Consider the following 27,765-nt stretch of genomic DNA (forward strand, 5'->3'; position numbering starts at 1 on the left):
TATCCGCTGGAACAGTTTAAGGAAAATCTATTCCTTTTTTTCAAGGATACTCGATTATACGACACCGTAACTGAAGATATTTGTGGCAAGTCATTTTGCTGACGCAATTGTTGATTTTTATCCACATCTCCTGTTTGGGCGCGCTAGGAAACCGACTCCAAACAAGCCCGTTCACTAGCATGGAAGCTAGCTGGAAAGCGATGGATTCGTGGCTGCCATCATCAGCGTAGCTATCTTCTAAGCCACACAACCCTATCAGGGGGATGGACTGTGGTGTATGTTCTCTGAGGGGCGCTAACTGTAGACTATGATTTTTTGAGGTGCAATTTATTTTGAACACGGTCAGATGTGTGTGTCATGGACAGTGTTTGAACAATTGGAATTCACACAACCTTCTGTCAGCTTCCCTTCAGATTGATCGCGCGTGATTTGGGAAAAGTGGAATGCTGATTGCATGAAACAAGCGAGTGGAAATTTCAGCATTCAAGCAACTCGGGTGTCCTGTTAAATCGTAAATTGCTAAATGCAGGTTGAAAATCGTAATCCGTAAGCAATGCCAATAATCCTGGACCTATGCAAATACGAGTAATAGTAACGGTGATGCTATCAATGTCCAGTTGGACGAGGCTTGTATGTTGTTGAGTGACCTGGATACATCCACTCAATACATTGCATAAGACCGTAAAGCAACTTCACCCGGCAGCCTTTGTACATTTTTTAGGCCATCCCATAACTTTGAATGAATTATGAAAATGAGTAGGATACTACGTTGCATTGTGTGTAGGGAACCACAGAGTTAAGAAGTACACTAGGTAACTGTTTAGCTACCAACTGGACATCGGCATTATCTACAGTTTTTTTTTTTTTTTTACTTCTCTGGTGATATTTTGAATCACAGACGTTTCATTGCCACGCACTGAGTTCAACACGCCAAGAATCGCAACGAGGATGTTTTCAAAAGCTCCATGTGGCTGGCTGATCTCTCAATCAGTCATCTAATGCTACTGCTATAAAAAGGTACTCTTGATAGGTTGGACTTTAATCCCAGGGAATCGTGGCTCCAGGATTTAATCTAAATAAAGAGTTTTTGTATTTGATCGACAATGGGATCAGCAACAAAACTGGCATTCGGCGTTTTTCTCATCTCGTGTTCTTCAGGTGGGTCGTCAGATATCTACTTTGTACAATTTTAAAACGTTGATTGCATGCTTCAGTCATTCCACCTATAACGCTGTACGGATTATTTCCTAGGGGGCGGGGACAGTTCGTTCAAATGCGTTGCTCTTTAATTTAAAATGTTTAATTGTATGGATGATGCGCACTACTATTTATATACAATGTTTTAATCCTATTTTATACAACATGTCTTGTCTGTAAACTAACAAAGGGTTGCATACTGGTCCCTTCATATAGTAGACCGAGGCCTATGCAAAGCCCAGGCAGCGTGTTCATTTAACGGGGGAGAGGGAGAGTATATATAATGCATACGCCGCTATGATTAATGCATTGTGGGCTTTGCATGCGATGTCAAAGGTGATGCATATTTAAACAGGATGATTCTAAATGCAACTCATCTCGGCTACTCTTAGATTCTCAGAAGTATAAGGTGCATAAGACTCCAGTACATTTACATTTTAGTCATTTAGCAGACGCTCTTATCCAGAGCGACTTACAGTAAGTACAGGGACATTCCCCCTGAGGGCAAGTAGGGTGAAGTGCCTTGCCCAAGGACACAACGTCATTTGACATGGCCGGGAATCGAACTGGCAACCTTCAGATTACTAGCCCGATTCCCTAACCGCTCAGCCACCTGACTCCTAAAGGCAGCACTCCAGTACAAAATATCACGGATCGAACACTTGTCTATTCACTTTAAAACCCTGTAACTGGACACTATATCACACAGATGACAAATGTAGATGTTGACCTGTGCTAAAAGTGATTTCTCTATCGGTGACTACCTCAAAACAAAATTCTCCCTCTTCTCATAGCTTTGAAATTCTATTTTTGTTTCTTGATCTATAACTATCAGTCTCAAAAAGTCCCCCCACAAATGTACCAAATCACCAACAACAAAAATAATGCATGGTCTTGCAGTGAAAGCTATTCGTTGTCAGTTTCTGTGTCACTGGCGCCTACCCTGATAGAAAGTCTTCCATCTGTGCTTATCACTCTTCACACCATACTACTTTCTTTGCACAGGGTTCAAAGACTTGAGACATATCCTCGGATTCAGAGCTCCCTTTACTTATCATTAGTGAAAGTGGATTGTGAACTGGGCCCAATAATCTGCACCGAAGATTTGATCAATCTGCTGGTTTCCCCCTAGGCACAACCTCCCTTACAATGCTGGGGTTTGACCTCAGCAGAGAATGAATGTCACATTCCTCCCCTCTGTGTTACTGTAGCGGATCGACGCCGGGGTTATTTTGAGGAAGTGGCCATTATTCAGAGCTAGCGCGTCGGCAGTTTGGAGGTTGTTTAGGCCGTTGTTGATAAGCCTGGCCTTTGGAGTTTGTTGCATCGTAGGGGGAGGTTTGTGTGTGCGCGCACATGAAGACTGACAAATAGATCCCCATGGGTTCTTAGCAGAAGGAAAAAGGAGAGGTAGTTGGCTGTCCTGAAAATACTCCACATGGAGGGATGGGTTGTTATGATTTGCAGTTTTAAAGACTAACACACATGGGGAGAAAGGCAAGACATGTCCTTTAGATATTGTTAAAGAGTGGTGACTGCTGTATGCACAAAAGCAAGTTTATTATTTCTTCCCTTTCCATATGCACCATTTGTGGCTCCAAAAGAAGGTTTAACACCTTACCGAGGCATTAGAGGTCTTGACATGTTTAGTAGAGATTTCCAACCTTATGAAGCATGTTCCCAAAGGTCAGGCCTGGATTTGTCTGCCCTCTCTGCCTCAGCATGAGAAGACCAGGGTCATCTTCATCCCCACCAGTGTCCAGGCAGGGTCTTTAATCAGACTTCCCAGCTGGAGACCATTAGAGAACCACTCCACGTCTGTCACAAATCCTCCCACCCCCCAAAACAAATATACATATATATATTTTTTATGTAGCAGAAAGATAATAGCATACTAAACCCCATTTCCATCTTTTGGTTCACTCACAAAGCAATCCATACTGATGGTAGCTTAGAAACCCTTTAATGCTTTAGTTGAACTGCACATTTATGAGGGATTAGGATGATCTGTACAATGCATAGGACCGTGATGTCATTCTCAAGGGGGCCACATATGTTCTTATCTGTCAGTGGCATAACAAAGGGGGTGTCATTAATCTTTTTTTGAAAAACATAATTGATATTTTTTGGGGTGGCTGAGGGGCCACCCCCCTCAAGATGAATTGTTTTTCATTGAGTTGATACCCCTGTTGTTTTTTCTAGTGTGATCAACACAAATGAATACCATTACTCAACAGACAAGCCAAGTGATGAGCCTGGATGTCAAGGTGGTAGTTATATTCTGAAGGGGCCAGGACCAGCTGGTTTCCAGCTGAATTTGCTCGCAGGACCTTAGCTGTTTCACATGTAAATTTCCCCACACATCGCACAACAAAAGCCCACCATCCCGCCCTCGCCTCCTATCCTTCTGAATTTTAAGCAGCCCCTCTCTAAAGCTATAATTATCGCATTACCTTGGTGGCTTTTACAAGTGGGGCTTTTAGAAGAACACAATTAGAATGTGTATTGCTCATTACCGAGGGGTTTCTTGGTCAAATTGGGTGAAGATGCCCTTCATTATAACACCCTAACCTTATAAACTGAGCAGAGCAGTGGCGCCATGGTCTATTCTCCATGTTGTTGACTTCTGTTAATTGAGTTAATGACACCAGTCAGAGAGCAGGGTGAAGTCAGGTCCTGTTTTGATTTGTGTTCTGCTTCCTAGCCCTTGCTTAGACGGGTGTATTCCTTGGTGGATATAGGGATTTTTCCACATTCGTTGATTTATTTTATTTACGCTCAGGATCCTTCTTCTTCCATCCTGTTTAATATCAGCGGGTGAACATGCCTCAACAAGATTCATTAATGGGACTCTGCTGTAACCCCCTCTGCATTATCTAGCCACCTGCACCGAGCCCTCATCTCATGGTCAGGTAGTTTCCTGGGGCGTGTTTTCTCTCCCACAAGCTGTAAGGGTCCACCCCTATGTCTGAGAGTAGGATCGCTTGACCGGAAAAATACCTGGTTATGTTGTCAACTGAACTACCATTCCACTACTTGCATGCGAAAGAGTTTCCACAACAACAACACAAGCAGCAATACAGAGGGCTTTTTTGTTGTTGTTTTAGGATCGTTATCGGGACTCCAAGAATGTGTTCGATGAAAGTGTTATTCTGAACTGGTTTCACAGATGGAAAGCCATCAAATGTAATTGTAGGAACGAGCTGTGAGTCTGGTCTCTTAATGGCACACCTTTGGATTTAAAGTGCCAACCTCATCTCAGGACTTTTTTTTCTTTCTCTTCTGTGTTGTGGCTCAATGGTGGTTTTCAACAGCCAAGATAGTGTTGCAAGTCCTAGCATCATGAAGACATGAATTATTTATATTACCCAGTTGGAGCCGAGTTCACCTTGGAAAAAACATGCGCAGATTGTTCTCAGGTGATTTACTCAATACTCGTTTGATTCCTCAGGTCTGGGAAAACATTCTGTTCATTTGTAGGCCTTGTTGGCTCAAAGGCTTTTGGCCAGGGCTAGCATGGAATTTTAAGCGCTCAGCAGATCCAGCATGTCTCCACTTACACACAGGCCAATGCAGGACAAGCATATGGAAGGGTTCTGTGGATTGATATACATCCACAAGGGGAGATGAGCGATGTACCTTCTAAATGCAACTGTTAAAGCTGAACTACTCCAAAGGACGTCCAGATGTTGGCTTATGTTATATGTGTGCAATTTCTTCAATGGATAGACCCAATGTTGGTCCTGCTGCTGATGAGCCAGTCTGGAGAGTCCCAAAGACCGCCAGGCCTTTGTCCATTCTCAGAAATGGCTCAACGTGGAGATGAATTTGGAGAGATCTTAATCTTGACTGGAATGTCCAGCGGCCTCTCAGATCCAGCTCCAGTTACACTGCTCATCTGTCCCGATCACTGCTGGAACGCCCACGTACCTCCACCAGCAACTAGGTGGTAAACACGCCCAGTTTCACCTGGAACCTCCACCAGCAAGCACCACCAGTACCTCCATTAGCAACTAGGTAGTAAACACACCCAGCTTCAGCTGGAACCCCCTTCCTAGTCCAACCCTCCTGCAGCATATTTTACAGTGAACGTTGAGCCTGTTGGGGCCAATGAGCAACTCAGAAAGTAGGAGTTTACTCTGTCAGTGTCAAGCAGCCAACATGCGTCATGGTTGTTCAGTAGAATTCCCTTGAAGCAAGGTATGCTGAATCGAGGTAATCTGGAGGACAAAGTACTGAGAGAGATTACATTTACATTTTAGTCATTTAGCAGACGCTCTTATCCACAGCGACTTACAGTAAGTACAGGGACATTCCCCCCGAGGCAAGTAGGGTGAAGTGCCTTGCCCAAGAACACAACGTCATTTTGCACAGCCGGGAATCGAACCGGTAACCTTCAGATTACTAGCCTGACTCCCTAACCGCTCAGCCACCTGACTCCCTAGAGATAAATGACAGGCAAAAGTTCAACAGGATCTTTCTGAAGACATCGTCTACCTGAACCCTTGGGTGTCTACTTCCCTCCAGTGTGCACATGTAGCCTCACGTTTCCAACTCCTTTCACTTCATCAAATTTCAAGCAGGTCAAAAAGGGAGATTCTTGGCTGTTTGGTACCATGTACCATTACTGCACTGTCTGTGTTGTAATGGGACTTTACAATGGAGAAAATATACTTTACAGTAGATGTGCTCAACCATGTCTGTAATCAAATTTGTGTTGTGGGTAGTAATGCTATTTTTAACATTTCACTTGTTGGGGAGTGCTTTATGCACTGTGGGGTGCAGTACAAGAGAAAGTGTATTGCTCCCCCTCACCCCCCTTCATCTAATCCTGGCCAGGGCTGGACAAGATAATCAGAGTCTGCAACAGACTTGATGAGCTGGCAAAGTGGGGCTTTAAGCTGTCTTGTCAGGCCCGTTGTGCTACAATCATAAAATAAAAAAGCGGGGGATAGTCTTCAGTCAAAGCACTCACACAAAATCCTGGTTGTCCTCTGGTTAAATAATGTAGGCATTTTTAGTTTTCATCCCCAATTATGAAGCTGGCTCAGAAAACGGAATTTAAACAATTTAGCAAGAAGCTCTGGTTCTTTTGATAAACTCTTTCTTTTCAATAGGCAAACAGCTGAGTTATTTTGGAGCAAATTGGAAAATAGTTTTATTCATCCCTCATTCACCTCAGAATGTGTGATGTCTGTCAACCAACCACGTCTCACAATTTCACAATGATATATACATTAATTGTGACATTTGAACAAGGGCCTGTTTTGTGAGTTGTGTTTTAGCATCTGGGTCAATTTGTCTTTTTTGATTTGTTGGCCCAGATCTGTTATCCTGTTAAGGAGATCTCAATGCCTGATGCTGCATCTTGAGACCCGTCTTCCTTGCACCCTGGCCTGGCAGTGACAGGAATTCCAGCAGATACTCTGTAATCCTGATAATAGCGACTTGTCTCCAGAACTAATCCTTTGGATTTATACCCACTGAGGGGCAATTAGCAAATTAATTCCCCCCAAAATAATTTTCTTCCTCCGTGCCGCTACGTACTCCACTGCACCATTAGTTTCCTAACGAGGCGTTCTTTTTGTCTTTGTTTGTGTTTCTCTGAAATGAATATGAATGAAAATGCGAGGGCTGATTTGGACCGGGTCCACGAGTGATAGAGAATGAATCTAAATGCACTTATCCTTGCAGAATGCAGCTCCCGGGATGTTCCAGTGCATATACCCACTACACTGCTCTGGTGCCTTCAGATGTTCTGAGCATGTTTACAATGTGCTGCTGCACAAGGGTTTAGCTCTGAACCATTAGCCTGGACAAAACAATCTCTCTTCAGGCTCAGTTACTTCTATCGAAGCTCATCAGAGAGCTGGTAGTTAACACCGCATGATGAACACGCCAGCCCCTGGGAGCCCTTGGAAATGCTAATGGGAGTCATCGTATCCCCCAGTCCAGTTGGTCTGGCACGTGCAGCAATATTAAAGAGCTTCATCTGCCCTCCTCCCTTGCTCATTTCCTTGGCGCCAACTGTCTCCTCTCAACCTGCGTGACCAGTTCTAGATCCCTGGCCTGGGGCTTGGATAGTCCTATGCTGGCACTGCATAGCTCATAATTGATTGTCAGCACAAGCATGGTTGTAGGTCTTCCTTCCTGTCGTACACTTGTGGAATGAGGAACTCTAGTTTCCAGTTTTTTTTATGTAGGAGTATTATAACCCTGAGTAACTGACAGTCACGTTTTACCCTCCCCACCCCCATAACAAGTGATACTAGGCTGGATAGAATACTTTGTCCACATGCACAAAAAGAACTCGATGTCCACAACAGTTGAACCATCTCTCTGTGTGTGTGAACTGTGTGTGCCAGGTACCTGTGTGTAATTGCATATCTGTGGCTTTGCTTTGACAAGTGTTGTCATTGTCAAACCCCACCCGCCTCATCCTTTGACTAAGTAAGCCTGTTTTGTTGGTCAGTGTCACCACTTGAGTTTTTGAGAGGGTTAACCACAAAACCAGCTCTTGTTGTTCTTAAACCATATGGTGCCTCCAGGCGATGTTTTGCTTCTGAAATTGAAAATCCTCTCATTTTGTTTAGATAAGATTAAGTCTCAAGGATTATACTCCATAAGAGAAATTATTTTGTTTGGCCTTTTTGGTGTTGAAGATAAGGCGTATAAGTTTTCTGTAAGCAGTGGTTAGGCCCTCAGTCATTGATGAACAGTTTAGGGTTTGACAGAGTTGTTTGAGTAGTAAGCTTGGAGAATGTTATTTCACCCTCAGCTGTTTGCTCTTTTCACTGTTTCTGTTCTGAGGGTGTTTATGTTGGCTCCTGGGCCAGTTCATCCCCATGTGTAGTAGGGTCGGGAATCTTTTGGGACCTCACAATTCGAATCGATTCTTGGAGTCGCCATTCGATAAATTGATTCAGGACTTTTTTCACATTTGAATCTTTTTTTTTTTTTTTTACGCTAGAAGACTGAATCGAGATTCATATGTGAATCTTTTTTCCCCTCACCCCTATGTGCATCTAAACCTGCGTGACAGTAAGAGGGGCATAGGGGATTTGATGTGCTTCTACATTTACATTGTCATTTAGCCGACGCTCTTATCCAGAGCGACTTACAGTAAGTACAGGGACATTCACCCGAGGCATGTAGGGTGAAGTGCCTTGCCCAAGGACACAACGTCATTTTTGGCACAGCCGGGAATCGAACTAGCAACCTTCTGATTACTAGCCTGATTCCCTAACCGCTCAGCCACCTGACTCCTGCTTCTAATTTTGCATAACTCATGGAACTACTGTTCCACACCTGAACCTAAAACAAGATTCAACAGCGCTGGGAATGCAACAGGGAGAATGCTATCAGGTTACCTCTGGACCTGGGCAAATAGTTAATAAATCACGATAAGCCGTTTTCCTACACAGCACAGCCTGCTGTTTGAAGACTGTCTCACACTCCCTCCTTCTCTTTCTCCCTTCCTCCCTCTATCTTGTGCTCTGTCCCCCCCCCCTCTATCTTTCTCTTTCTCCCTCTATCTCTTGCTCTCTCTGTCTCACTCCATTTCTGTCTTTCCCCCCAGCCTCTTTCCCTCCAGAGGCTCTCATCACCACTGGTTAATTACAGGACTACTGTCTGTCGGGCCATTACACTGGTGACAGACATCTCTGTTAGTGATCACTACTGAGACCTGTGAGGCTCCCCTCACAACTCCTCTTCCCCTTCTTTGTCCTTCACCATAGTCAGGGATGCAAGGAGGAGGCCTCTACTAGTGTGCCTCCTGTAGTAGAATAGTCTAGAACACTATGCCATCCTAATGGTGGATGTGGTGCAGAGCAACGGGCCAGTGAACAGTGTTGATTATGCACGACGTGTCCCTCCTGTGGTACGCTTGGTCACTGGATATGTTTTGCATTGAAAATCTCTTTGTGAAAAAGGATCTGTAACCCAACCTGAAGCTATTTATCCTACCTGACAGTTTGCTTGGGGGTTGGGGGGGAGAATTGTTTGGATCCTCGACCATGATCTCTGATCCAGAACCTGCCTCGTCCTCCTCAGGCGCCATCTTGGGCCGGTCGGAGACCCAGGAGTGCGTCCACTACAGCTACAACCCCACGGACTCCGCCGACCTCCGCGGGAACCGCAGCGCCATCGAGACGTGCCACGGCGAGAAGGACAAGCGGCGGCACTGCTTTGCCACCTGGCGCAACGTGTCGGGCGTGGTGGAGGTGGTCAAGCAGGGCTGCTGGCTGGACGACATCAGCTGCTATGACAGGTACTGCTGGAGCCTGGTGCTGGGAGGTTGTCAGGATGATGTGTACTTGTCACGGGAGTTATCAGTGTACTAATGTGGTGGTGGCGGGTGGGTGGGCGTTTGGACTGCATGGCAGCATGGTAGATGCAGAGCTGTGATAACCTGTTAAAAATATCTTTGTCCTCCTCAGCTACAGATATCGTCAGATCCTCAGTTTGCATGTTGCAAATGGCCTGTGACTCCGTCAGCACAGCAGTTATAGGGTTTGGCACGTTGATATCCACTGCACATGCAGCGCTTTCAAGTGCTTCAACTTCAGCCCTCTTTAGTTGTGAAAACATGTTATTAAGCAGGGCTGTCCTGCCCCCCCCTCCTCCTCCTCACACCATTCTCAAAAACGTGGTGTGTGAGGGAGCTGCCAGAGTGTGTCCCTGCGCTAGCGTGTGAGAGACAGGAGGGCTCTTGTCTCAGTTACCTGCCGCTCTTGTCTCGGCACGTACGGAAACCCGTTAACCCCCCACCTGCAGTAACCGGATCGATTTGTTTTTGAAGCGTGGCATGCCGCCACGTTATTACTCAACTAAGTACAGCAGGTAGCCTGGCAGCAGAGCAGCGCGTCTTCGTGCCCGACATGTAAACTGGCTCCAACCGGCACGCTCCCCCTCGCTTCTCCTTTTACAAACAAATAGTTTGCCGAAGTAAACGCAGCTGCCCGCTCCGGCCTAGTGAGCTTGTTTACGTCTGTTTACAACACGCCACCGAAGGTCAGCTAGCAATCCTAAAAGTGAACATAGTCAACTGACAATAGATCTTCTCCTCCCTTTTTTTGTCAACTTTATTGTTATATTCTTTTACGGCTCTCTACGTCTTGGCAAGGTTGTAAAGCAGAGAATGGGACTCTGCGGCAGAAAGCAACATGGTAGCGTAATAATTCTTCTAGCACACAAAGATACCTAATGTACAGGTGGTGCTTAGCTCCCAAGGTCAGTAGAGTAACTGCAAACTCAGTTGAAAAGTGCAAGTATGACAAACAGTCGTCCAAAGCAAGTAAAGAGAGAGAGGGAGTGAGACGCTAATAGATATAGGGGGGAACGGGGGGGGGGGGGGAGGAGGAGTGGGAGAGGGGGGGATGAAAGAGTGCGAGGAGACAGACAGTGAGAGGGACAAAAAGAGAGGTCCTTTCATCCAAACGGCCATGGTCAGGGAGGCTACCATGTTAACTTCATCCTCTGCTCTCCTCTGCAGTGCTGAATGTGTAGAGAAGAAAGAAGCTCCGGAGGTGTTCTTCTGCTGCTGTGAAGGCAACATGTGCAATGAGAAATTCTTCTTCAACCCAGACAAACAAACAGTACCAAGTAAGTGACCCAGACCCAAAAGCAGTAGTAAGTTTAGGCTGTGTACGTTCAAGAGGACAATATCGAGGGCTTGGAGCAAAAGGGGTGTAAGAGACATATTAGGCAAAAAATAGTTGTATCTATAATTTTAAAGGTCTTGATGAGCCTTATCAAAATGGCAAAAGAAAATGGAATACATATGTGACGAAAGCTGAAAACATTCAATTGAGTTTGGAGCAAAATAGGCGCAAGTAATTGTAATCGTTTATATATTTCTTTTTTTGTGACATCAATTACTTGAAGCCTAATCTCTACAAAAGTATAGATTGCTTAAATATGTCGTTTTTAATGAAATAATTACAATCAATCAGAACATTCGGAATATGTCACTTCTGCTACTTTTGCGTCAAGCCCTATGTAGTATGTCTGAATGTGCGCAATGTGTCTCAATGGAGAATGCTCACCTGCTGCTGGTATGACAGTAGGTAGATAGTAGAATCACACGCACCAGCTCCGGACATCTTTGCATCCAAACTGCCGCTCCTTCGATTAGTTTGTTTGATCATTCAAACCTGGGCTGTGTGAGATCGACCCCCTGTCATTGGGCCCTTGGACAGGGGGAGAGTGGGTGAGAGCGGCCCTTGGGCAGGGGGAGAGTGGGGTGAGAGAGGCATGTGGCGTGCCCTGTGTCTCCGTGCTTCAGGGATTGCTGTGTTTCAGATTACAGGGGCTGATCTGTCCTCCTGTGGAGCTACCAGGCCTCCCTCCCAGCAGAGGGGGGAGGGCTCTCTAGCCCTGGGCTGGGGCCAGACCAGTCTGGATGTTCTGGAACTGGAATTACAACTGCTTGCATCTGTGCAGTTCTAGGCTATAGCTAGACCGTTCAAAAACCTGCCCTTTGTCCATCATTCAGTGCTAGAAACCTGTTGGGATGTCCTCATCAGGACAGTGAGGCTGGTCTCAGGGGGTTACAGGATCGAGGTTAGCCAGGGATTGCGGGGGTTCGGCCAGAGACCAGGGGCCCTTGGTCTGAACCACAACCCAGGACAGCCTGCACAGTGCTCTGTGGAGAGCACTTCCTCTGCAGATCCTATCCTGTCTGTCTGCTCAGAGAAATCTCACCCCAGACTCAGTTTGTGGGAAGTCGTCCTGTTGTTCTTTGGCTCGTCTAAACCGCTAGATCTTGTTGAGCGAGTGATATCAGTGGTCCAAATGTGGCTGTGTGTTCTTTGCGTTACACAACAGGGGTGTGTTATGGCTTGGAGGAGGAGATGGCTCTGTAGATGGAGCCACTCGGCTGCTTATGCAACCCTGTGTGGATCTGAGGCTGGCAGGCAGGCAGAGAAACAGGCAGGCAGAACGACAGGCAGGGAGGCAGAGAGGCAAAGGGGCAGGTAAGCAGAGAGAAAGGCAGGCAGGCAGGCAAGCAGAGAGACAAACAGTCAGGCAGAGAAAGAGACAAATGGGCAGGCAGAGAAATAAACAAGCAGGCTGAGAGGCAGGCAGACTGATAAGCAGACAGAGAGACAGGACGGCAGACAGAGACACAGGGAGCCAAGAGAGAGCTAGAAAGGCAGGGAGGTACAGAGGCAGGCAGGCAGCGGCATTAGGAACTAACTAGATGTGGAATGCCGGGGACATTTACAAGAGGAAAGCACTGTGGCCGCTTAGTGTAGCATTGAGCGATCAAAGCTGTGACGTTCTCTCTCTCACGCCACACACACGCGCTCAGACACGCATGCATGATGCTCTCTCTCACACCACACACGCATGCATGCACGCATCGGTGCTTTTTAAAAACCTAGCAACAGGGCCTATCTGGGGAGCCACGAAAAGGATAGAGAGCTGGGGAGGGGGGAGGGGCATGAAATAGAGGGAGATGGAGAGCGAGAAAAGGGAGGAGGGGGACATGAGAGGGAGTAGCAGAGAGGTAAATAGAGCAGGAAGGGGAGGATGGAGCAAGAGAACAGGGTGGGGAGGAGGGAGAGAGCAGGAGAGAGAGAAAGCATGGAGGTGAGGGAGAGAGCAGAGAGAGAGCAGGGAGAGAGAGCATGACCCGCTGACCAGAGTGCCTCCATGGCAGAGTTGCGTGTGCCGTGCGGTGATCCTGATGCCCGAGGGTTGGTAGGGGGAGGGGGGTTAAAGCAGGAAGTATGCAGTACTCAGAGTAAATGGGCTGGAGGGGGGGTGGTGCTGCCGTGTTTTTCAGCTCAAAGAGGCTAATCCGGGTTCTTATCCCACTCGTAGCTAAAATTGAGCGCTGAGCAGAGAGGGGGAAGGGAGAGGAGAGAGGCGTGGGGGAGGGGCAGAGGTTGAGGGTTAGGTTGTGGTGGCAAGACAAAAAGCACAGTGCCCCACTGTAACCACGTCAGTGACTAGCTAACCACTGTAACCATGTCAGTCACTAGCTAACCACTGTAACCATGTCAGTCACTAGCTAACCACTGTAACCACGTCAGTCACTAGTTAACCACTGTAACCATGTCAGTCACTAGCTAACCACTGTAACCACGTCAGTCACTAGCTAACCACTGTAACCATGTCAGTCACTAGCTAACCACTGTAACCATGTCAGTCACTAGCTAACCACTGTAACCATGTCAGTCATGAACTAACCACTGTAACCACGTCAGTCGCTGGCTAACCACTGTAACCATGTCAGTTACTAGCTAATGGGGTTGCCAAATGTTCAGTTTTAGCCGGGACTTCCCTTTATATCGGGCCTAATTGATTTGTCCCATATGTGATCTCCCTTGTCCCGTTTATTGACTGCTACGCCGATCTAACCACTGACTGATGCAACAGCAGCAGTGCTTATCCCTACACTGGAAAATGATCACCGACACCGGTCATCATCCAATCTCAGCCCCCCCGCACTTGCGCCAGTGTACGTTAAGTAAATGTGCCAATTCCTTCACAAAAAAAGAAAATTAGGGCAATGTGTGACGCTGTTCAGTCGATTTGTCATGTGGAAATAGGGATTACCCCGTACTGCAGCGGCAGGCCACCTTTTGTCCCTTATTTCATCGTGACAAGGTTGGCAACTGTACTAGCTAACCACTGTAACCATGTCAGTCACTAGCTAACCACTGTAACCATGTCAGTCGCTAGCTAACCACTGTAACCATATCAGTCACTAGCTAACCACTGTAACCACGTCAGTCATTAGCCAACCACTGTAACCACATCAGTTACTAGCTAACTACTGTAACCATGTCAGTTACTAGCGAATGCCAGTTTATCTTAGGTCAGCCCTTCCAGAGGGGGGGGAGGTGGGGAGAGAAAGACATTCAGAGAGGGGGATGAGAAAGAGGGAGAGGGATACGGATTGGCGGAAGGGGGAGAAGGCGAGAGATGGAATCCGATTGAGAGAGGGGGGTATGGAGAGCGCAAGGGGGGGATGAAGAGAGAGAGGGGGATGGGGAGAGAGAGAGTATGAAAGAAGTGGAGGGATGGAATTGGAAGCACACACTGGATTTCAGGCTGGCAGGCCAGCATAGAGAAACCCATCACAGCAGTTACTGCACTGCATGAACTATTATTGATACACAGTTGCTTCTCTGACAAAGGGCACTATTTTGCATCTCCTCATCTCTCTTAATTCCCTTTCTCCCTCTCTGTCCACTATCTCTCTCTGCTCCTCTGCTGACCCTATCCCTCTCTTCTCATCTTTCTCACCCTTTGCTTTCCATCTCTCTATATTTCTATCTCTCCTCTCCATTTCAACACTCGCTGTCTTGGTGTCCGACACCAAGCTGGGACTCTGACAAGCTGGCCACTTCCTGCTATACTGTCAGGGGGAGTAGAGAGAAAGGTGGGGAGGGAAGGAGGACAGGAGGGACAACACTACCACACTAGTAGCACAAAGCCCACATAGACCTGGCACTGTGCAGTTGCCAGCCTCCTGGTGCAGGTGATTAGGGACCAAAAACATTTCCCCTGTGGCTAACTAGCTGAGTTGCTGACGCTAGCGCAATAGTGGCTAACGCTAGCCTAGATCTGTGCTAAGTAGCAATTGCTAGCGCTGATCTAGTAGCTAACTAGCATTGTGCTAAATGGATATTCCTCACATAGTGCTAAGATAAACGGTTCCTCAACAAACTTGATTTTGAAGCACTTTATTGTCTTGATATAATTTGATGCAATTTAATATTTTCTCCCCCCCCACCCCTTCTGTCTCTATATCTCTCTTTCTCTCTCCATCTCTCTGCCCAGCAACGTCTAACCCTGTCCCCCCTAAGCCAGCGATGGTGACCACCCTCATGTACTCCCTGGTTCCCATCATGGGGATCACAGCCATAATCCTGTTCTCCTTCTGGATGTACCGCCACCACAAGCTGGCGTACCCACCCGTGCTGGTGCCCACCCAGGTAAGACAGGCAAGGCGAGAGTTGTCATATCAGGCTAGACTCTACCAGTAGCATGTGGGGGGGGGGGGGGTGAAACATTGTTCGTGTCAGTCTCGGCTCAACGTCCCAAAGCTTGAGTCTGTCCTGTTGTTGTGGCGTCACAGTCGAGTTGAGCAGCCTCTTTCTGTAAAGGGCACATTACCTACTTCTCAAAATAATTTCTCTCCCACAGGGAGAGAAACTCTCACGCCTTCTCACACACACAAACACACACACAGCTATCTCTCCTCAGACACAAATACATCACCTCACATACAAACATCTGTCCCCCCACACATACGCACCCACACACACACACTCTCTTTTCCCGTCTGTTTAAATGCCACTCTCTACTTTTTCCTACAAGTCTTGTTTGGGAGAGAGGCTGTCAGCTCAGGAGATGGACAGACAGAGCCTCTCTTCCCCGCAGCTGTGTCACCTCTGCTCTGCTTGATGGGGTGTGACGGAACCTTGACTGAGCCAATGTACCACCCCCCCCTCCCTCCACACACACACAAACACACAGGCACCAGCCTGCCACATGAATGCTCAGAACAGCAGGAAGCCTCATGACAGGCCCTCCACCACAGCTAAGTGAGGCATCACACTGCCTGGCAGGTGGGGCCTACCTCCACAGTGCCTATAGAAGCGTGGCATTTAGCGGAATCCGATTTCAAAGGCCCTTGTGCCTGGTGGCACTGTATAAATGGTTACTTTATTATTTTGTTGTGTTTCTGTCTCTCACCTCGTCTGTATTCTGTTGTTGTTGTTATTTGTCTATAAACATATATCTCTGGCCATCTACATTTACATTTAGCAGACGCTCTTATCCAGAGCGATTTACAGTAAGTACAGGGACATTCCCCCCGAGGCAAGTAGGGTGAAGTGCCTTGCCCAAGGACACAACGTCATTTGGCAGAGCCAGGGATCGAACCAGCAACCTTCTGATTACTAGCCCGATTCCCTAACCACTCAGCCACCTGACTCCCTACATCATATATATATATATGACATATATATATATATATATGACATATATATATATATATATATATATGTCATATATATATATATATATATATATGTAGACAGATAGGCAGACAGATGTATAAGACAGACTATATATATATATATATATGTCATATATATATATATATATATATGACATATATATATATATGACATATATATATATATATATATATATGTCATATATATATATATATATATATATATATATATATATATATATATATATATATATATATATATATATATATATATATATATATATATATAGTCTGTCTTATGTCAGATGTATAAGACAGACTATATATATATATAGTCTGTCTTATACATCTGTCTGCCTATCTGTCTACATATATATATATATATATATGTCTGTCTATTTATCCATCCAGCTTTCTGTCAGTCTGTCCATCTGATGTTTACAGTTCAGAAGAGTCTGGTGTGTTCATGATTGGTCAGTTCAGAAAAGGCGTCCTCCACTGTGCTCCATCTCTTGTGAGGTCAGAGGTCATGGTGACCCGCTGGGACCCTCAACCTGGCAGCGCTCCCAACATCAGCACCGTCAGCAGTCACCTGCTGTGCATGTGGGGTCCTGTTTGGGGACAGCGGCCGGCCGGTGATATGCCCGGCGGAGCAGAACAAGGGCTGGATACAGCTGAGGGGGGCGGGGGCCTCCAGGCACCAGCAGCCAATGAACAAGCATCTTAGTTATGAGAGGTAGTGGGAGTATGTGGGTGGTGTGTGGGTGCGTGCAGGGGTGGTAGTTCTTGTTTGTGTGTGTGTATATGCATTTGTGCCCTCTTGCGCAAACTACAGCATGTGTGTGTGTGTGGTCCTCGCTCACTCATCATCGCACCACAGAGCACAGGCAAGCGCAGCTCCGAGTGGGGGAGGGGGCGGGTTAATAATGCATGCCCTCTCTCTCCTTCCATCTCTCTCTCTTCATCTCTCTCCGTCTCTCTCTCCAGCTCTCTCTGAATCTCTCTCTTCATCTCTCTCCGTCTCTCTCTAGCTCTCTCTGAATCTCTCTCCATCTCTCTCTCCCTCTATCTCTCTCTCTCTTTTGTTCTACCCACCTACCCCCTACTCTGTCCCCCCTCCCTCCAGGCTACAAAAGGCAGCATTTCCCAGGTCAATGAGACATGCCAGGTCTGATCGATAACAGGCCATGATTTTCATTAATCCCTCCCCTCCTCCCACATGCAGCGCTCACTTGTGTACAGCCTGGCACTTCCTACTGGAGTGTACACACACACACACACAGACCACACGCTTACACACTCACGCACACACACAAACGTTTTGAAGTACAGCACAGTTATGTTTATGTTCATAGAGCTGTATCATTAGCTGTGAAAAAGGAGAATTGGGGTTAGGTTGATAAATCTTTGGCTAAATGCATGTGCACACACATACACGCACACAAGGATTACGCTTAATACACATGATGCACACACTCGCATGCACACACTCACGCAGGCAGGCATTTAGTGAAAATCTCCATGGTTTGTATGACCAGGGTCAGTCCGTGTGTGTTTGTAAGGGCAGGCTCAGTCCCGGTGTGTGTTTATGGATGACCAAGCTCAGTCCCAGTGTGTGTGTGTGTGTGTGTGTGTGTGTGGCCACCCTCCCTGACCTCCATCCCAGAATGCAACGTGATCTTGAGAGGCAGGAAAGAGCTGCTCTATTATTTACCAGATTTTTAAACACCCCGTCTGAGTCAGCATGTCCTTCAGCCTGGAGGGGGAGTGGGGGGGTGCACACCCTCCTTGCCCCACCGCCACCATCACCCCAACGATTACCACCACCACCCCCACCATTACCACCACCATCACCCCCACCATTACCAACACAACTATCACCCCCACCATTACCACCACCACCATCACCACCACCATTTATTACCACCATCTCCACACCATCAACATCATCACCACCACCTCAAGGCCCTGCTCTGCTCCACCATGCACAGGACACACAGTCTCATTCAACGGCCGCATTGCCGGAAGCTCGAAGGGATTTAGTTGTGCGCATATGGAGACTAGCATATATGCAAATAGGGTGGACTGTGTTGAGCAGGTGTGGGGGAGACTGTGCTTGTGGGTAAGGAACAGTGTGTGTGTGTGTGTGTCTGTGGGAACAGTGTGTGTATGTGTGTGGGAGTACAGTGTGTGCTGCCTGACAGTGTGTGTCAGGGGAGGGTTAGGTACCAGGAGCGTAATCACACTCTCTAACAGGCGTTGCAAAAAATCTGGGGGAGTTGTTGGCAGGGGCTGAAATGCTCACCGTCAGCTTGTCATTTTGATAGCATCCCCGGGCTGAACACACTGTAATGTACACACACACACACACAGTGAAGAGGTGCTCCACAAGCACCAGCATCCTCGTGTGTGTGGCCTACCACAGAGTACTATTAATCACTCAGGCCCTATTGCTGGTTGTGGATGAATAATGTACAAATGGTCCTGGCTTTCCATAGGATTGTTTTGCAAGGAGAGAAAGTGTGTGTGTGTGTCTGCGTGCAAGCGTTGGAGAAGCCCTAAACTCTCTTCCAGCTTAATGTGCTTTCCATCGCTGTCGTGACTCTTACGCTTGGCTGCAGGTGAGCCCAACCCAGGGCTGAGTGATCACTCATCTGCAGATGTTACAGTGTAACAATGGGGGCTCGTTCACTCCCTCCCTCCCTCCCGCCCCTGTGTGCTAAACTGAAGCTAGGTCAGCGAAGGCAATGGTCACTTAGCATTTACATTACATTTACATTTATTCATTTAGCAGACGCTTTTATCCAAAGCGACTTCCAAGAGAGAGCTTTACAAAGTGCATAGGTCACTGATCATAACAACAAGATAGCCACAAAACATTGTGAGTAGCAAAAACATGAAGCACACATTGTGACCAACCAAACTAAGTGCCAAAGGGAAGAACCATAAGAGCATGTAGTTAAACAAGTTACAATTAAACAACATGAACCGCTATAAGTGCAAGTGTACCTGTGGATAAAGCAAGCAACAATAATAAAAACAATATATCACAGCGAGTACAAATATTCAAGTCAGTTACCACTAACCACAAGAGCAACAAGTCTCTAAGCAAGAGTCATTGTGATCCTTGAGGAAACTAACATCGGGTCAAGCGAACCGTTCCTAAGTACCGTTGTACTCCCGGAACAAGTGCGTCTTGAGCCTTTTCTTGAAGGTGGAGAGACAGTCAGTGTCTCTGATGGAGGTGGGGAGTCGATTCCACCACTGGGGGGCCAGACAGGAGAAGAGCTTGTGTTGGGACCGGGCGGTCTTGAGCGGTGGCAGCCAATCAGAAGAGCCTGTTTAGGAGTAGGTCTGTTGTCTGACCTTTAGGTCATCGGATCAGCCTTGCTGTTGCAGTTGCCGCTCTCTCCTCTTCCGTCTCTCCCTTGCCCTCCTCTGACTCCGTGTCTCTCTGCCTCCGCGTCTCTCTGCCTCCGCGTCTCTCTGCTTCCTTGTCTCTCTGCTTCCTTGTCTCTTTGCTTCCTTGTCTCTCTGCTTCCTTGTCTCTTTGCTTCCTTGTCTCTTTGCTTCCTTGTCTCTTTGCTTCCTTGTCTCTCTATGCTTTCATGTCTTTCTTTCTCTCTGCCTCCATGTCTCTCTCTGCCTTCATGTCTCTCTCTCTCTCTGACTCCATGTCTCTCTCTGTATGTCTATCTCTCTGCTGCCTCCATCTCTCTCTGTCTCTGTCTCTCTCTCTCTCTCTCTCTCTCTCTCTCTCTCTCTCTGACTCCATGTCTCTCGCTGCATGTCTGTCTCTCTGCTGCCTCCATCTCTCTCTGACTCCATGTCTTTTTCTCTGACTCAATGTCTCTCTCTGACTCCATGTTTCTCTGCCTCCATGTCTCTCATGCTGGATCTTTGTTTTATGCCTCTCTCCTCTACTAGCACGCCTTTCACATAATGATTGAGGTAAGACTCGAGCTCCATTCAGCTGTTGGCTCGTACTGAGCCCAGGGTTTCTAGTTTGTTTGACTTATTTTTGCATCTTTTTTTGTTTCTGTTGTTGATCACATTATTCAAGCCTGCTTTTTCACCTTTTCAAGTGCGACAACGTTTCTTTCAGTTTGACTTGTACCAAGCAGTCTTTTCATTTTGTGATGCTCTTCGATGGTTTGTAATTGTGCACGGACATGTATGCATTAAATCCAATGTCCTGATTGGGTCTTTGTTAGCAGACCCGTAATCACGGACTAATCAAGTGCATGGACCAATGAGGAAGTGACTCAGTGATTGGAATGCAAGACTGAGCATGCCATGAATGCAGCCAATAGCATCTAGTTGAACTGATGGATGATCTGTGATGAGACCAATGGGATGGTGGAGAACTGTCGCCAGGGAGACATGCACCACACGCACACCCACAACACAACCTCACCTCAAAATACACTTCACCTACTATCTCTCTCAGTTTCCCTCTTCTCTCTCTCTCTCTCTCTCTCTCTCTCTGTCTCTGTGTGTGTGTCTATCATTCTATCTATCTTTATCTATTGTCTATCTTTTTGTTTCATATCCCTCTTTTCCTTTTCCACCAATCAAGACACTTTTCTAAAGTCCAGTGCCAGCTCCTTTTCCTTTTTATAGCTCTAATGAGCACAACCATTCTCAATGGCCTGTAAACGACAGTATTGATCCTTGCTTTGAGGGGCAAAAAAGTGGCTCATAAATATAATAAATGCATAGCAAGCCCCCTCTTTCCCCGTAGACACAACACACAAACCCCACCCGTATCCTGCCCTTGCCTACAGGGACAACTGTACCATAAAAAAAGCCTTGTTTTCTTTTTTACGAGCGCCTGTTCAGTGACTGGCAGTGGGAGAAATGGAATTGTAAACATGACCTTGGACATGGCGCTGTTAGAGGAGCTGGGTGTGGAGCAGGGGCTGGGCTGGGGACACAGCCTTAGCCCTGCCTAATGGCCTATATGTCAACCTGTCTGGCTAGGTTACCCTCTCTCTCTACCACATGCACACACTGTCCTCTGCTCCCACTGTTGAGCTGTTATCCCCTGACCCTCTACACACACACACACACACATGTACAGTAGCTACATGTGGGATGGTATGGTGTGTGTGTACATGTTCCGAGGGTGAACATGGATGTTATATTATAGCTAGGCCTTCTAGCTATAGGCCTACTCCCCTAGGACTCAACTCTCTCTCTCCTTCACACACACACACAAACTGTATTTAAAGACCTCGTGCTCACAGTAGGAAGTAGGTTGGACAGTTATGGAACTCTCCACCTACATTAACACCAGAACAGAGTGCTCTTCTTAGGCCTCAGGTTGTTGGAGGCCTTTAGCAGAGTAGCCTATCCAAGCTAAGTCAGCCATTAGTCATACATACACGCTTGTTTCCCGCCAGGGGTGGTGGGATCTCGTGTCCTGGAGGAAGTATTCATCCCAGAGGGAACATTTCAGCGTGAGCACCTGGGCTGCTGTTAGGTAGTTTGAGCATCTTCTTCATATAATTACACACTCCAGTCCCCTGCCACGCTCAATGTAGGTCAGCATCACCCAGCAGTCCAGAGACAGAGGTTGGTGATTAAGTGTAACAGGCTCAGGACTCTTTCCCCCCCCCCCCTCCCCTCCTACTCCAACCCCTCATAAGCCCCGTCTGTCAAATCTTCATAGCAATGACTTGGCAGCTGCTCACAAGTTTCCCTTTCCTCCATCTTGGGGCCTCACTGATCCTGCCCCTCGGCTGCCATTTTGGATCTTCACAGCCCCACTTTCCCAAACTAAGCCACACAGTTGAAGCTCGGTCTCTCTCTGACTTCAAATGCTCAAGGGTAGTCATTGTTATTGATTTTGCTCCATTTTCCTTGTGTGTTTCTCCTCCAGGACCCGGGACCCATGCCTCCATCCCCCATCCTGGGGCAGAAACCGCTGCAGTTGCTGGAGATTAAAGCCAGGGGGCGCTTTGGCTGCGTGTGGAAGGCTCAGCTGCTCAATGACTATGTGGCCGTGAAGATCTTCCCCATTCAGGTGAGGCTTCACCGAGTTAGCAAGGAGGGAGGAAGGCTAACAGAAGCAGCCAGGGAGGGAGGCAGCAAGGAATCAGGCAGGCTAGCACGAAACCATGAGGCAGGCTTTCCCTGTTTTCTTGTGTGTCGGGTGTGGTGTGTGGGGGTGGGGGTGGGGGTGGAGGGGGGAGCGTTAGTCTTAGTCTTAAAGCCCCAGGACTAATCCCCCCCCCCCCCCTGTCTGACCAGGGCCCTTAACTGAGGCCAATCACTAAGCCTCTTGTGGCCTCGATTGACCACTGAGCCCAATATGACAGATCATTATGGAAGCCCAGTCACTGTGTAGACCAGTTCAGCTGCTGCATTAAGAACCGTGGAGAGGTTCTAGAATGTCATATGCATCAGGCTTACCCTAATCCCTTTCCGCTATGTAAATATATGTAAATAATGTTTGAGCTGTAATATAATATATGATGAAAGCAGGGACCCTAACCCTATAAAGCCTGTTCATCTGTGGATGTCAAGCACACAATCCGTTGTGTTAACCATTTCTTGTCCGCGTGGCGTTCACAGGACAAGCAGTCGTGGCAGAACGAGTATGAGATCTACAACCTGAGCGGCATGAGGCACGAGAACCTGCTCCACTTCCTGGGCGCAGAGAAGAGGGGCTCCAACATGGACATCGAGCTGTGGCTGATCACCACCTACCACGAGAAGGTAGGGGTCCCCCTGCTGGTCAGAGGAACACATCACACCTTCTCTCACGCTCTGCGGCTCTGTTAGTTAGAATGGGTCTGGCCATTCTCTGTGGGGGAAACCTGCCCTCTAGTGGATGAATCCATAGATTCCAGAGAGTGCATGTGCATGTTTTGTATGTGTGTTTTGTTAGCGGTGATGTCCCTGAAATCTAAGAGTGTAGCTCAGTGGTAAAACATTTCCCTGCTGATCAAAAGGTCCCAGGTTCAAAACCCCCCATGTACGTCGCTTTGGATGAATACATTATTATGATATCCAAAGGAGGCTATGTGTGTGACCTGTGTGACACTTCCCCCAGGGGTCGCTTACTGACTATCTGAAGGCCAACGTGGTGTCGTGGAGCGAGCTGTGTCACATCGCCCAGACTCTGGCCCGAGGCCTGGCCTACCTCCACGAGGACATCCCTGGGCTGAAGGATGGACACAAGCCTGCCATCGCTCACAGGTAACCTGCCTCCCTCTCGGCTCCCCTGCCTCCCTCTCTAATACCCTGCCTCCCTCTCTAATACCCTGCCTCCCTCTCTAATACCCTGCCTCCCTCTCTGCTCCCCTGCCTCCCTCTCTGCTACCCTGCCTCCCCCTCTTCTACTCGGCCTCCCCCTTTGGTACACTACCTTGTAACCAACCTCCTGCCTGTCTGTCTGCTAATAGGCCTTGTTCACCATCCACTCCTCAACAGAAAGACCCATCTGTCAGCCTGTCTGCTTGTTTGTCGTACCATCTATTAGGCCACCTCCCTCTGATCCAAGAGCTTCTGTGTGTCTGAATGCAGCTCTAAAGGTGCTGTCCTTCCTCCACAGGGACATCAAGAGCAAAAACATTCTGCTGAAGACCAACCTGACGGCCTGCATAGCTGACTTTGGCCTGGCCCTGAGGTTCGAGGCAGGGAAGTCAGCTGGAGACACTCATGGACAGGTGAGACCAAGGATGCTGTCTGTAGAGCATCATCATCAGCATCATCTACTGAGTCTGGAAGCTAACGACACAGCAGGATGTATTCATATTTGTGTATGTGTGTTTATACGTCTCGTCCCGTCCCGTCCCCCCCCCCCCCCCCCCCCCCCCCCTCCCTCAGGTGGGCACCCGTAGGTACATGGCTCCGGAGGTCCTGGAGGGGGCCATCAACTTCCAGAGAGATTCCTTCCTTAGGATAGACATGTATGCTGTGGGCCTGGTGCTCTGGGAGCTGGCCTCACGCTGCAAGGCAGCTGACGGTGAGCACACACACACACTTCTACACACACACACAGTTCTACACACACACACCCCTACACACACGCCCATCCCCCCCTACACACACGCCCATACGCCCATACACACACGCCCATCCCTGACACACACCCACGGTGTAGGAGGTGGCCTGCAGCAGGCCATGTCCTGGTCCTGGTCCACTGAGTCCTACCCTCCTAGCCTGTCCACACAGCTATAGATTGTGTCTGGTCTGGCCGCAGTATTGACCTGGTCTGGCCCGGGGTTATTGTGACAAGTCTCATCAGGCAGAACGTTCTGGATGACCTCAGTTGTTATAACTGTAGACCGCACATAACTCACACTGTAGACCACTCAAACCCCTTCACACATCCTGTACTGTAGTTTACCACACACGCCTCCTAGACTATAGACCACACTCGCCTCCTCGACTGTAGACCAAACACGCCTCCTCGACTGTAGACCACACACGCCTCCTCGACTGTAGACCACACACGCCTCCTCGACTGTAGACCACACACGCCTCCTCGACTGTAGACCACACATGCCTCCTCGACTGTAGACCACACATTCCTCCTCGACTGTAGACCAAACACGCCTCCTCGACTGTAGACCAAACACGCCTCCTCGACTGTAGACCACACACGCCTCCTCGACTGTAGACCACACACGCCTCCTCGACTGTAGACCACACACGCCTCCTCGACTGTAGACCAAACACGCCTCCTCGACTGTAGACCACACATGCCTCCTCGACTGTAGACCAAACACGCCTCCTCGACTGTACACCACACACGCCTCCTCGACTGTAGACCACACGCCTCCTCGACTGTAGACCACACATGCCTCCTCGACTGTAGACCACACACGCCTCCTCGACTGTAGACCAAACACGCGTCCTCGACTGTAGACCACACACGCCTCCTATACTTTGGCAGGGCTTAATCATGGAATGTGTGTCGTCCTCGATGCAGGCCCTCTGGATGAGTACATGCTGCCCTTCGAGGAGGAGGTGGGCCAGCACCCGTCCCTGGAGGACATGCAGGACGTGGTCGTCCACAAGAAGCTCAGGCCCACACTCAGGGAGTGCTGGCAGAAACACCCGGTGAGTGGCACAAATCACTACAAATCCCATCATCCCTTGCAGTCCCAGTGGTCAGGTGACAGGGAGAGATGATGACACATGAATCCATAATGAGGCTTTCAGGAGGAGTTGGGATCAGACTGTAGGTATGCTCTGTGAGCACATTTCTACAGCTACATCCTCCACACAGTAGGCCATGCCCAGTCTCACCTGTTCATGTGCCACCCAAATAAATATCCCCCTGCCCCCAGCACTGGCTGCAACACCTCGTTCACCCCGGGCAGACCAGACCCCATACCAGACCGCTATCGATTAGAGAACGATACCGTCTTTGTGGCCAGATTTCTCTCCCTCGAGTCTAGAAGATAGTGGCCTTTCCTGTCTGAACCTGCTGCTGCTTCTCGCTGCCCTATCAGTGTCTGCCATCATATCTGTTCCAGCCACGCAGCCTCCTGTCCTCTGGAGCTGGAGATGAGCTTAGCTAGCCTAGCTGATGGAGTATAGTCTCTCTGACTTGCACCATGCTGTGGTGTGTGTGTCCTTGTGTGTCTCTGTGTGTGTGTGTGCCTCCCTGTGTGTGTATGTGTGTGTGTGTCTGTCACTGTGTGTGTGTGTCTGTCACTGTGTGTGTGTGTGTCTGTGTGTGTGTGTGTGTGTGTGTGTGTCACTGTCTGTGTGTGTGCGTCCCTGAGTGCATGTGCGTGTCAGTGTGCGTGTCAGTGTGTCCCTGTGTGTGTGTGCGTCCCTGTGTGTGTGTCCTGTGCAGTAACCCATCTGTATTCCCCAGGGTCTGACCATGCTGTGTGAGACCATAGAGGAGTGCTGGGATCACGAGGCGGAGGCGCGCCTATCGGCCGGCTGCGTGGAGGAGCGCGTCATTCAGATGCAGCGTCTCAACAATGTCACCGCGCCTGAGGAGATCGTCACGGTGGTCACCATGGTCACCAACGTAGACTACCCCCCAAAGGAGTCCAGCCTATGACTAGGCTGAGGACCAATCAGAGCAGGGCTGACTGGGCTGAGGACCAGTCAGGGTGGGGCCGGTGGGCCGGACCCTGCATGGGCTCAGCCAATGAGCTACAGTGACTCTTACCTGTGCCCGTCTCTGATTGTACACAAGTTGTCTGCCAATCACGGAGAGGATCTGGATTCACATGTGGAGATTCCCGGTTTAGACGCGTTGTGTGGCGGTTAGCAACACGTGTGCCTGAAGACTGCCCCCCAATCCCCCTCCTCCCCCCCTTGGATCCAGGAGGTGGGGGGAGAAACAAAGCCAGGAGAAAAGCAATCATCTAGACTTCTATTTGGACACACTGGTGTCCAGGACCTTGACAATGACTCAGTAATTTTAAGGTTGACCCTTTGACTGATATCTTTTCTCTTTTTTTCTTTTTTTTTTTTTTTTTCATTTTTTATTAAAGATGAGGAAAATTACTTCCTGGACTTCTTTTTTTGTTTTAGTTTTTTTTTAAGAAAAGCAGGCGTGGATAGAGCCCACACAAACAGTTCACTTCATTTCAGTATAAAAAAGGGCAACTTGGTTTTTAAAAACACGATTTGCTGTTTTTGTGTTTCTATGAATGACAATTGTAATGCCAATAAGAAACAGCTTCTGAATGTCTGTGTATTGCTGCTGTATATATATCAACAGAGAGAGTGTGTGAGAGGGAGAGAACAGCGTAATCAAGGTTGTTTATCCAGACCTGCACCGCAGCGTTTCTTCAGAATTACCATCAACCTCTCAACAAGGTATACCTCAGTTTCACATTCTACAAATAGTGAGTTTCTATGGCAACACTAAGACCACTGCAGAATATTCAGATGACCGTGTTTGGTATTGAAGCATTTTTAAGTGGGGGGGGGTGGGAGGGGTGCGGGACTTTTAAGTATGCCAACGTAAAATGGCCATTCAAAAACCAGTGTCTCTGCCTTGTAAGCTTCTGTGTTCCTATGTTGCCCCTGCGATTCAAATGTGACTGTGAGCGTTGTTGTTTTACTGAAAATGTTAGACCTTTTTTGAGAAGAATATCCCTGAAAATATGAATATCAGAGTTCAAAGAAAATAATATTTTAAAGCACTTCCCTTGTTAGGTTTGCAGTGTCACACATAAGCGCATGCCTTCTGTTTGGTTTTCATTCTGTCCTTTTTTTTATTTTGTCCTTTGTAAGTTTTGAGCCTCTGTTTATAAGTGACGCTGGTGTCGGTTGTGGAATCCCCCCCCCCCGATGATTATGATTTATATATAATTTTTTTCTGATATGGAGTTGCAAGTTCTACCTTCCCTCTGTGGTTTTTTTCAGATTATAGTCTGCTACTTGTACCCAGTATCACCATAGCTCAGGAAACACATCTCTATCTATGGTCCCCTCTGTCTGCAGGCTGTCACTTCCTCCTGCCATTGTGTGGTGACGTCTCAGTGGAGGGTCGTATGCAAACGTTAGGTCTCGAAAGCAGGCCAAGTTCTGCTCGAGCCTACTTGGTCTACTTCGCGAGGTAAAAGATGGCATTGCGATGTAGAGGAGAGAACATC

General features: G+C 48.0%; 1 protein-coding gene across 1 annotated transcript; it reads left to right on the forward strand.

Moving 5' to 3' along the window:
* acvr2aa (activin A receptor type 2Aa) lies at window positions 1-27,088 on the forward strand. The gene is made up of 11 exons (XM_067252698.1): window positions 1-1,158; window positions 9,253-9,469; window positions 10,694-10,803; window positions 14,998-15,152; window positions 22,065-22,208; window positions 22,760-22,903; window positions 23,241-23,386; window positions 23,742-23,856; window positions 24,017-24,155; window positions 25,125-25,255; window positions 26,022-27,088. The coding sequence occupies exons 1-11, from the start codon at window positions 1,104-1,106 to the stop codon at window positions 26,214-26,216; spliced, it is 1,551 nt and encodes a 516-aa protein (XP_067108799.1). The 5' UTR covers window positions 1-1,103; the 3' UTR covers window positions 26,217-27,088.
* The last annotated feature ends 677 nt before the right edge of the window (window positions 27,089-27,765 follow it).

Source organism: Osmerus mordax, chromosome 2 (assembly GCF_038355195.1).
Source record: "Osmerus mordax isolate fOsmMor3 chromosome 2, fOsmMor3.pri, whole genome shotgun sequence".
Taxonomy (NCBI): Eukaryota; Metazoa; Chordata; class Actinopteri; order Osmeriformes; family Osmeridae; genus Osmerus; species Osmerus mordax.